This window comes from Dysidea avara, chromosome 9 (genome assembly GCF_963678975.1).
Source record: "Dysidea avara chromosome 9, odDysAvar1.4, whole genome shotgun sequence".
In the NCBI taxonomy this organism is placed as follows: domain Eukaryota; kingdom Metazoa; phylum Porifera; class Demospongiae; order Dictyoceratida; family Dysideidae; genus Dysidea; species Dysidea avara.
This window is the reverse complement of record NC_089280.1, coordinates 24,517,014-24,529,286: the sequence shown is the minus strand read 5'-3', so window position 1 is coordinate 24,529,286 and position 12,273 is coordinate 24,517,014. Positions and strand designations below refer to the sequence as shown.

The 12,273-nt window shown below is 37.9% G+C and overlaps 2 protein-coding genes across 3 annotated transcripts; one reads left to right on the top strand and one right to left on the bottom strand.

The window, feature by feature from the left end:
* Positions 1 to 5,565: 5,565 nt before the first annotated feature.
* On the top strand, positions 5,566 to 9,390 carry LOC136265968 (uncharacterized). 2 transcript variants are annotated; one of them, XM_066060906.1, is made up of 8 exons: positions 5,566 to 6,179; positions 6,230 to 6,277; positions 6,327 to 6,770; positions 6,816 to 6,947; positions 7,094 to 7,695; positions 7,746 to 7,848; positions 8,002 to 8,301; positions 8,348 to 9,390. In XM_066060906.1, the coding sequence occupies exons 1-8, from the start codon at positions 5,778 to 5,780 to the stop codon at positions 9,263 to 9,265; spliced, it is 2,949 nt and encodes a 982-aa protein (XP_065916978.1). In that variant the 5' UTR covers positions 5,566 to 5,777; the 3' UTR covers positions 9,266 to 9,390. The 2 variants fall into 2 exon arrangements, with proteins under 2 accessions (XP_065916978.1, XP_065916979.1); XM_066060907.1 differs by lacking the exon at positions 6,230 to 6,277.
* Positions 9,254 to 11,011, bottom strand: LOC136265973 (uncharacterized). The gene is made up of 3 exons (XM_066060913.1): positions 10,618 to 11,011; positions 10,291 to 10,566; positions 9,254 to 10,097 (listed from the first exon to the last, which is right to left on the bottom strand). The coding sequence occupies exons 2-3, from the start codon at positions 10,362 to 10,364 to the stop codon at positions 9,275 to 9,277; spliced, it is 897 nt and encodes a 298-aa protein (XP_065916985.1). The 5' UTR covers positions 10,365 to 10,566; positions 10,618 to 11,011; the 3' UTR covers positions 9,254 to 9,274.
* Between the last annotated feature and the right edge of the window lie 1,262 nt (positions 11,012 to 12,273).

Below are 12,273 nucleotides of genomic sequence, written 5' to 3'. Positions count from 1 at the left end.
TCTTAGTAATATCCAGCTGCTGTAGCTCTTTTGGCACATGCCTAGACTGGGGATCAAGTCACCACTAGGTCTGGAATTTTTTCTGCATTCTTCACATTTAATTACTCGTTTCTGGCTCCCTGTAGCTTTTCACAGGCTTTAAAACTTCTCACAGGTCCCTAGTGGGATAGTATTCACAGAACAGAATAATATAGACTGGTGGGCTTAGCAATAGCATATGACTATGAATAGAGTGTCTGTAGCCATTATAAGTGTCTGTAGCCATTATAAGTGTTTACATTTTCACTACCAAAATAAGTAAGCATGTATAGTCATGGGTTCATATTAGTATACTGTGATGCTTACATTAGCTATTAAGTGTTGGCTGTATGAACAATAGCTTTTTATGTAATAGTGAAAAGATTGCCTTTTGTAAACATATACGGACTTAGAAACTATCTAGTGTATGTAGCAGTTTACTGAATTATGCATCCTCTGTAGATCCCCTTTAATGCTTAGATTTGAAGCTAATTTGTTAATCAACTGTGACTACCTATGTTAACTTGTTAAATGGTGTAATGGCTGATAACTATTTGAAATTTAATACTGGATCATACTTCAAACCATTTGAGGATAACTTACTTGTATGTCGACACAGTGGTGACAGAGGAGTACATCCCAATCCAGTGGAAGAAGGTTTAAATTTGAATGCGTTTACTGATGCTGAACAAGAATCAGTTACAGAAATATCTCAAACTACACCAGGAAATGTGGCTTCTACAGGAGAATTGGTTACTGGAATGTTAACAAATCCTGTAAAGAATGAAAACCAAGGAAACCATACACCCAGGTGAAGTTATGTGAGAATATTTAATTTTTCAGAACATTTCTACTGCAAATGAACCAGCACCATAATATGTACAGCTAGCTATATAATGTAAGTGTAATATATTTTAGGTTTGTATTTAACTTGTGATTAGATGTACAAAATCACTTCTATATTTTTATACTTAGTATAATAAGGAACTGGCAACCTAATAGTTGACTTATTCACTGTATATCCGTTCATGGTGTTATAGACACACAATTTAAAGCTATAAATAGCTAAAAGTATCTACGTAGCTAACCACCGTAATTAAAGTTCAAATTTATTCATTAAATCTTTACAGTGTAATTACAATTACAAGCACAAAAGTTAGACTGAAGATTGCACTGATGGAATACTGACATCCTGTGCCAGTACCCAATCAAAGTTAAAAAATTACATTTAAACATGGTCTAAACTGATGTGCAGCAGCCACTAAACACAGTATGTGTTCAAGGAGTAATCCATGCCACAAATTCTGAGTTACACTTCAAAGGCTATAAATTTTGCTTAAGTGTTACATCCTATGCCACTTTCAGTTGTAAATAGAAGAAGACTTCCAATGTTGATGTTTAATAGAATTCAAGGTGTATGACATTCACATTCAACGATACAGGAACTGGGTTTTATAGAACATAATATTATGTGAGGCTACATATAGAGTATTGTGTACAGTTGTGGCACCTTTTTAGACTAGGGATATAGATATCCTTGAAAAAGTGCCACTATAAACTTGTTAAAGGATTAGAAAGGCTCCCATATACAACCAGATTACAGATTGTAATCAGTTTACTGCCGATGTAAGTGAGGGGACTTAATTGAGATGTATACAATTTTGAAAGGGTTCTACGATATTGAATGGTTGCAGTTATTTACATTAAACCTAGGGGACATTTTTTGAAACTTTGCAAGAAGCAATCAAGGGCAACACTTAGACTAAACTTCTTCACTCAATGGGTTATTAACACCTGGAACTCACTATTAGTGTCTGCACCCAATACAGTCTCATATACCAGCCTAGAGGAATAGCATGCTGTAGAAAGAGGATCCTCCTAAATGCTGTTATTATAAAAAACCATGCACTAGACACTTTTACCTTATAGTGGATGATAAGTATAGAACAGGAGAGAATAATCTGTTTCCCCCCTAACCTTAATGCAATCCACTGGAGTTATGATGCAATCCACTAGATTTGAATTTAAAATAAGATACAGACTATCCAGCACTTCAATCTTTGTGAAAATTGTATCCAGCACCTCAGTCTCCATACATCATAACAGTGAAGCAAAATATGTGACCAGATCCACAAGAACGCATGAAAGAAATAGATACAACAAAACAGAAGGCTTACTCTAGTACTGTCACTCTGACCACAATGTACATGTAACTGGACTCCACACTGGGTTGACTAAAATTGTGAGACATGCCACATCACACGTGCATCCATGTCATGGACACGTGAAAAAAATAGGTACGACAAACAAAATTAGATAAGATTGTAAAAAAGCAAGGGAAGCAAAACCTGAAATCATGTTTCCCTTACAGTCACATACATACACAGATAAAAGCACTTAGCAACCAACATATCCATACAACTGTAGCATTACAACAAGCTACCTACATACAAGAAAATATAAGTGAATACTTATGCAAAGTCATTGAGTCAATCATATATAGCTAAGCAGAAAATTGAAGTGCTAACCAAAAAAAGAGGTACAGAATTCTGAAGTAGATGCCTTATACAAATTGCGTCACTATGTATATGCAATGATGGTGAAAGATGATGTATGTGGCAAGTGGCTGATATAATTTCAAATAAATTGGATGAAAACTGTTCTATGCAAAATATTGTGTCTATAGCAAAATTGGATTCTTTTAAAATGAATTCGCAATGATGGTCATCTGAGGTCCTGCAAACACAAGGCCAGAGCCCAGAAATTTTCAGTGGTTAGGCCATCCATAGACTCAGTCCAATTGAGGTCAATAAACATAGTCGTGCACATTTTACTGATCTGATGTGATATTTAAATCAGAAATTGCCTGTTTTCATGTGATACACAACTGCATGTATATACTATGAATGTAGTATGTGTACACATGCAAAGCTAGGGATATTCAGGAAATAAATTGAAAATAGGCGATCCAAAATGGCATTTGGAGGCTATTTTACATGCCATGATACAGAAAATGTAAAAGAAATATTTTGATTGATACTACTAGACATGCATGATCAATTGGCTCAATGCAGTGTCATGCAGATGATTCACTGGAACTATACAAAACAACACCATACACTATACTAATTCTGTTTTCTATCTCAGTAGCTATACAATTATTTTCAGTGTTGAACTATATATCAGATTTCAGTTAAAATTGCCACCAAATTCAATCTCAAATGTTAACTTTTAAAAATTTCCTGGGGGGTATGGCCTAGACCCCCAGAAAGCTCATTCTTTGCATTCACAAAGTGTGCTTCACACAATGTGGAGTCACTTCCACCAGTGTTCCCCCCTTAGAAAAATCCTAGATCCACCCCTGCTAATGAGGTAAAGGATTCATACCAGTTATGGGCATATGGAAATTCCATTTTCTACAGTGTTGTTACAGTTAAGATGTATTTTATTTTTGGCTTTAGTTCTAGAACCAGCATCTTTGGAATTATAGTTCTAGAACCAGAACAGAAATCTTTGGAAGCATTCAAGGTTTAGCCAAATTTTAATTCCAGTATCGAGACTTAGTTTGGAAATGCAACAAGACTGAATGCAGGGCATGTAGGAGTGATAAGTTTTTTTACATTAATTCTTGGCTGCACCACATACAGCTGCAGTTATTACCATTTACTTGCATGTAATTTGTTGGATACTCCCTTTTTGTAGCCAAGATGATTTACGTAGCATTATATATATACACAAGCCAGTGAATAACTGTTATTTACATCTTTAGTAAAACATGTAAGCATGAGTCCATAGTGGTAAAGTTCAATTATGTGCTATATTGAATTTTGGCAGATCAAACAGTTTGTAAACCACCAGATGAGCAAATAGTGCATGGTTAAAGTGATTTTCTTGCAATTGATAAGGAAGTACACTCTGTCCAAGATAAGTTGACTATGGCTTATAAGCAGCATCTATTGTGTGTCAAGTTATATACTGTACAACAGTTAATACCAGCTGGTGTGACTAAATGATTTTGTTTGCTGTACTTGAATGAAGTGATATTACAATAGCAAGTCTCATATTGATGGTATGCATATAAAATGGTGAGAATTCACACTTACTTTTAGCAATTCCAGAATATATACAGCTATCTTTAACACTAATGCTAAAGTTGAACTTAATGTCTCAAGTACCCAATATGTTGGAGAAACAATCAATAGAAGTTGTATTTTTTCCAGAGATAATAAACCTATTGTTTCTGTGTCTCCAAGCAACCACTAATAAAAGCTCATGATATGTCAGCAACAGATGTAGTCACCTTGTATCAGTACCATGTATACTGAGAATGACCACTTTTACCAAAATATTTGCCTATAAAAGAAGCCATCACAATTTACTAAAGAAATCCCCTAAGAATGTGACCCATCTGTTACTTGCTAGTGTCAAGGTAAACAGTCATGTGTACATTCTGATTCACATTGCTATCACCAACTGTTACACTTTGCTGTGTTGTACGTACATGCATATAAACAAACCAGCTGAGGAGTTTATAGTTTTCTGCCATCTACCAGGGTAATCTTAGATACATATTTTATCTAGCTATACAGACAGAATCTTATGTACGGGTGTGTACATAGGTAATGCAGACATCTCAATATAAAAAAAATCAAACCATTATGCCAATATCTATAAGCATTCAGTCTTGTAAGGTGCTATATATTTACAAGTAAGTAACATAGCTACGACATAGCCTTATATACATACCACATTGAAGTGTAACAGTTAGTGATCAGATAGCAATGTAAATCAGAATAATTATACTGCATGACTATCTACCTTGATGTAGATAACCACTTTCTTATATCAAGTAATGAACTTATAAGAGAGATTTCTTTAGTAAATTGTGATGGCTTCCTTTATTAGGACAGCTACTTAACTATGGTAATACAGGCTTGGCTATATCAGTGATGGTGTTGCTAAGAGGGTGACCAGACTTGGCAAGATGTTGATGAATATGTTAGAAGAGATTGACATAGTCCATAGGTACGGCAGCAAAATAACTTGCCTGAAATTCCAAACTACTGTTTGTCCACTAATGCAGTACAATGTGCTATCCCCCTTCTTTCCCATATCAGCGTTGAAACCGGGTCGGGTCATCCGGGTCACATTTTCTCCGGATCACCCGGGTCTGACCCGGTTTACAATTTATCCGGGTCTGACCCGGATTGGATCACGTGATAAACGAAATTGTTCGTTTGACGACGTGGAACTTATAAACGCTATCGCGTAGCTCTTTCGTGAGCCACGCCCATGCACTTATCGCATTACCAACATATGCTCAGCCACGCCTATTTGTTAGTAAGTGCAGTATGTAGCACGAAACTGAGGGTATCTGTGGTGAAGGGTAGCTATTGTCAGTAGGTGAAGACTTTTTTTTTTTTTTTTTTGGTCTTCAACCTACAGCTAGGCTGAATTTGCAATATTTACTCAACACGAATCGAACGCTCAAAATGTAGACTCGTTCGCTCGCTCGAGACTAGCCGAAACACGTCTCGGCTTTAATTAATCCGGGTCAGCAGTAGTCTCGCGTGGCCAGACCGCTGTTCCGCGCAGGGGCTTATCGATTGTAGATTATAAGCGCCCGCGCCGAATAGGGTCTGGTACACTTCCAATAGGCCAGTTGTGTTCGCACTTTATTTAACAGTAATATGGCGTTGACCAACTCGTGCTGGTCTTAGATCATATGCGCCTGTATTTGAGTGATGGACTCGAGGTAGATGGAGTCTTGTGCTCTGTGTTTACAGCCTCAGTGTGACACTGACGGTTCTCGAAGATACCGCAAGTTGTTATATGGAAAGGCAAACAGTTGTTCAAATGAGCTGGCGATTTTGAATCGACTTATTTTTGCCACATGGCCAGGATTGTCAGTGAATTCTTTTGAGAAGCTAACTGAAGAAAAGGCATACTTCTGTGCACATTGTCAGAGAAACTTGATAAACTACAACAAAGCTGTTGTGAAAGTTAACCAGCTATCCTCTGACATTCTTTCTAATTTAAGTGCACCACCACAGACAGAGTTGTCTTGTTCCAGGCCACACACAGGAGAGAAGCGATCTGCTGAGACTGCCCAACTAGGGGAACCTGATCAAGAAAGAGAAGCTGATGAAAATGAAGCCATAGTAAGCAATTTTTATGTACCAGTATGCTCCTATACTAAATTGTCAAATAGAACACCACATCAACAGTATCCACAGGACCCAATACTCCAGAAGTAACTGTGAGTAGCTATGCATGTTTAAAAATCTATCGAAATCATTATTTTGTAGGTGAAGATTAAAGGCAGAGATGGCCGCGTAAGGAACCACCGTATTACACCAAAGCGTAAACCAATTGTAACATCCCTAAGCAGAAAGTCGTACAATGCTACATCAGAGAAAGTTGTTGAGTCAGAGGACCTACATGACTGCACAATAAAAGCAATGGCCAATAAAGCTCGTGAAGAGATGAAGGTATTGAATTCTCCAACAAATAAATCAATGTTAAGGGAGTCTCCAAAACAACTTGAAAAGTTTAGTTGGGAATTATTGGGCTTAGAATTGAAGGAGGCTGTTCCTACACTTTGGATGTTCCTACATGATCTACTGCCTAATGCTAAGGAGAAGTTTATCTGTTTCATAGTTTCGATGGTATTGAAGATGCAATGCAAGCAACTTTGCCAAGTTCAAAAGGCTGTGTCAATGATGTTATATGCAAATGGAGTACACAAGCAGGTATTAATGTTGTCTGTTTAATGACTCTTCTACTATTTGTAACAGGTTTTTCGATGCTTACAACCATTTATGATCACCGTATCAGTGACAGCAACTGCTAACACTGTTAGAAAACTGTCTGATAATCATGATGCAGATGTGATATCTTGGGTGAACAAGCTATTGATGACTATTAAGGTTAGACATGTTCATAATCTCAAACTTTTAAACACACCTTATCGTCTTAACATCTTTAACAGGCTGTAGGACCAGGTGACTTTTAGCACTATAATAAAATAAATAAAAAATAATGGTTATTAGCATTGAAATTAAAATACTTTTAGGTATCCGATGACCAGCCACGGGCCAATAGTGACCCATTACTTTGTTTGGATATGGCAAATGATGGAAACGACAGCGACGAAGATGATGATAGCAGCTGCTGCAGTGACTCTTCATTTGGAGATTTTTTATCTGATGATGACTTTGATCTCAACGATGATGATGAATTTGATCTGGATGATGACGATGACTTTGACCTGAATGATTTGCAAGATGCGAATACTGAGAGTGCTATAAATGAGAGTTGCCATCCAAGACATGATAATGGTGTCACGGCAGCAGAAGTGCACCAAAGTCCTATGTTGATCCAGTCACCAGTTAGCCCTGATGAGATCAGCTTAACTGTTTCTGCCAACCAGCCAGTGAATGGATATGTCATAGTAGGGGACAACATAGATAAGAATGTACGGCCTTCGTTCCAACGTCATGACCGTACTACACGGTCATTGCATTATTTTCATTCATATGCTGTGCAGAATAGAGTCAACACTGCTGAAATATCAGATGATTGTCCTTCTTCTATTGACATATATCCTGATAATTTTTTGCCTAGCTCGGATGATGTGGAGAAGTTACTCAGTGAATTTGAAACCCTAGTAGCAAGGTGTGTATTCTGCTGCTTAGTGTCTCTTTGTAATACATTGATTATTGTAGGATTTTGGTGCAAAGCATGGAGCAATTCAAGGATCAGCAAAGTTTGGTGACATGGCATATCCCCAGTGCATTTTCTAAGGAAATGGCTTGCAAGTCTGAAGTGGTATGTATATTCATATATAACTGATTCTATAAAATTTGTACAGTAGATAGCTACGTGTCATGGATTTGTTGTATTAGATATATAATATACTGTAGGCGACGTAATCTAAATTTTCTGATACTTGTGATATATGTAATATCTATCTGCATCTAGGTACCACTTGGTGTGATTCTGAAGAATGAAGCTCTGCTGAAGGAAATGACTGAGGTGTTAGATGATTTGAGTAACTATGTTCCAGTGCATGTTGCAACCAAGACAGTGTCTGTAGAGGGAAAAGATTATACAGTTGATGACTCAAGATTAATCAAGATCTTGCTTTTTGGTGATCAGTTAACTGCTGCTCGTGCTAGAGGTGCCATTACATTACGGGATGATGACACATCAGCTTTACATCGATTGGAGGGTTTTGTTCCTGCTGTTGCTGACTGGCATGCTAGAATGTGTCTATTACGGGTAACAGGTGTATTATTTGAGTACAAGTGTTACTAATATACTACAGGCAATGTGGAAGCGACTATACACCAAGAAGTCAAGTAAAGATAAAGGCACGCTGTATCAACTTAGGAACTTAATCAACCGTACTGCCGTTAAGAGTGATCCTTCTAAGTGCATGAAGGCAACAGAAGATTTTTTGATGGTTGTGTTGCACGGGTACATTGTTGCTGGTGTCACAAAGCTTATGAAAGATGAGCCATCCAGAGTTTTTACTTGCAATGATGTTGCCAAATGCGTAGTTCGAAATTGGATCAAGATAAATTTATTCTCAAGCAACTCAAAAACACCACCCAAAGGAACTGACTACAGTTATGCACTGGATGTCATGAGTTTAGGCTTGCTGTGGCATGGCTTCCATGATGCTGTACAAGAGGGTGATGGCGATCGCATTATTAGATATTGGCGGTTTCTGATGCCTGTATTTAAACATACTGGCCGCCGAAATTATGCTTTGGAAGCATTCAAATTATTATCTCAGACTATGGTGATGTCACCTAGACAGGTTACTGAGCTAAAGTGGGGGAGAACTATCAATACTGTTGGAAGAATTGGACACAATATAGCTTGCGATCTACATATGGAACATTTAAATGGGCGTGTGAAGTCTATGATGGAGAACCTGTGTTCAAATTTGAAGCCCCAGTGCATACAAACTGTAGGACATACACTGGGCATTATCAATAAACTGTGTGGTCGTTTTGAAGATGAGGCTGATGCTAGTAAGAATAAGGACTATCACACATTTCCTGCATTTAAAAAAGATTTGGCTATGATAGTATCTCAGTTGGTGTCAGATGATGTGTTCAGTGAAAGTAGTCAACAGAATCTCCAATCATACAAGAGGAGTCCTTTATTCCAAACATTTGATTGGAAAGCAGTGACTGAGTGGCGTAAAGAGAAAATTATAAACTTAGATCTTTAAAATTGTATTTTAATTATTGTTTTTACACTTAGCACAAACACACAATCGAGCACACAAATCACAACATCTACATGCAACAATATCGTGTTTGTCAACATCACTGAAAAGAAAATCTTTGAACAAGAGCGTTCTTCTACAGTGAGATTGATTCTCTCCATAAATCTTAACGGGCTTTGAAATGTGTGTCATGGCTCCTTTCCCATAGTATAAAATGGATTCTGCCTCACTACTATCTCGTCCAGCTCTACCAGATTCTTGAACCAATTCTTCCAAGGAATTGGGTGCACCCCAGTTGATGATTCGAGTTATATCTCGACAATCCACCCCCAAGCCAAAAGCAGTAGTGGCAATGATCAACCTTAAGTTGGTCTTTTCTTTACAGAATTCTTGTAGGGTCTTCTCCCGTATCACTGTTCTAGATGCCGATGTAAAAAGACTGAGCATTCGAAAAGGAAATATACTGGGAGCTGTTGGTGGTATAGCAATGTTCTGTTTTAGTAGCCTCTTGATTCTTACATGGAAATCACCACACTGCGGCAAACTTTGACAAAACAAAACTGTTTTAGGCATGTCAGCCTTCATGCTTATAAGCTCCTGAGCTAGTATTGAACAAAGATCAGCCATTTTAGGCATAGGGATAACAAAGTACTTGATGTTTGGCCTCTCAGGAGGAAGTCCGACCATTTTAACATTAGTCATTGACAAACGTTCAAAGATACTCTTCACTGTTTCATGTGTAGCAGTGGCTGTGAGAGCAAGAATGTTTACTTCCTTATTAATCAAGCTCCGGATTGTCCCTATCTCAGCAAACGTCCTCCGAAACTTGTCACCCCTATATTTTGGAAAACAAATGTGTAGTTAAAATTAATCACGTCTACCTAAAAGTGTAGGTGGTACACTAAAGAGGTCTGACACCCCTTTCACCCTTGTAATTACTGCTATAGCAAATTATAAATCAAAAACATGTGGTGGAACTGTATCAGATATCTCGGAAGTTGCCACACCCCGGCTACGAGCTGGCTTACCATATCTTCACACAGTGAGCCTCATCTACAACAAATCCTACTAAGTTTTGGGAGTACACAGAAGTCAACAACATTTCCTGATCTTTGCATTGCCCAGTAAACTTTCTGGACTGATATACACAAGTTGTACTTTGCCTTTCAATACATCATCTATGTTTTCGAGTTTTTCTCCAACATACTCCACTGATAGGCCTTTCTGAGATAAAATTCTTTTTTGATCCATCATCAGGGCTGTCAAAGGGCTTACAACTAAAACAATGCTTTCCTTTTGGCACCCTGTAAGTAAAATAAAACCACTGAACCAAATTACTGACTGATTAGTCTTACCTCTCAGTTTATCAAAAATCAGCGGAAGAACTGCATATATGAGAGACTTCCCATAACCAGTCGGCAAAACAACCAACGTGTCATTTCCAGACAAGAAGCTTTGTATCGCATCGCGCTGCTTGGGTTTGATGGTGTCTAAACCTAGATCTTGAATGGAATCTTCAATTGCTGCATCTATAATAGACGAACTTCCACAGACATGGGCAGTCCTTTCCATTTCTAAGTCTTAAATAAAATCTATCCGGCGCCTATAGGTGGATGGAAATAATTTACACCCAACATTTTGCTGGGTCGCGAACACAACTGGCCTATTGGAAGTGTACCAGACCCTATTCGGCGCGGGCGCTTATAATCTACAATCGATAAGCCCCTGCGCGGAACAGCGGTCTGGCCACGCGAGACTAGGTCAGCAGTAGGGACCCGGTTTCAACGTTGTCCCATATGCCATGCATTCCCCTAGGTACTTCCCCTATAACCTTAATGCAGTCAATTTATCATAAAGTGTATCCAACACCAATAACAGTTTTATTATTATGTATATTGCTGCCATCCACTAGCTCATACAATCAGACCACAAGAAAACTGTGAGAACTACAGCAGGAATGCATGAATCAAGTACACAAGCAGTGGGACAGATGGCTTACTCTGCACTCCGTCCACAGTGTACATGTCACTAGACACCTCCTAAATCTGATTGTGACACCAACCATAAGAACACATGAAACAAATAGATACAACAAAACAGAAGGCCTACTCTGGTCACAGTACTGTCCAAAATGTACATGTTACTGGGCTCCTTGCTAGGTTGACCAAACGTTATGAGATGTGCCACATCATGTATCCATGTGAAACAAATAGGAACACCAAACAGAATTAGATTAGCTTATCAATTTTTGTAAAGATAAGCAAAAGAAAAGGCTGACAATTGTGCTTCCCTTACAATAATAACATAGGTAAATACACATAGCAACCAAACATAATCATACAACTGTACCATTACAACAATCCACCTACAACATTATTTCATCAAAACAAAGATACACAACTGTACTAGACGAATGCAAACTTATACTAACAGAAAGCAAAAGCATCAATTGAAAAGGAACGGAGTTGTTTATTAGGAGGGTTTCTAAAAGTAACAGAGCTCCAAAAGAACAGAACATTATGAAAAATGAATAACCATAATTATGCAATGATGGTCAGAGATGACTTGACAAGTGGCAGTTAATGAGATTGAGTTCAATCGTCTGTGAATTTTAAGTGTGGATGGAACTCTTTTATGCAAAATATCATGCACTTGAGCTATAGCAAAATAAGATTGTTGTGAATGAATTCCATCTTATATCCTACAAACAATAGGTAGAAAATCAGACCATTTGTGGGTATATGGGATTTCCATCTGATAATAGTGTTGTTCCAGTACAGGTAGCAATGTAATTTTAATTATAGTTCCAGTTCTAGAATAACTACTTCCAGAATAGGAATCTTTGGGTTATGGTTCTAGTTCAGGTTTGGTACCAGAATTTCAAGCTCCTGTTTTAACATTGGAACTGAGTTTGGGAATGTAACGATACTGCATTTAGACATGTGTAAGTGAGTGATTTTAGTTGCATTTATGTCCACACCAGATACGTATCAGCTCTTTTAGTTGCAGCT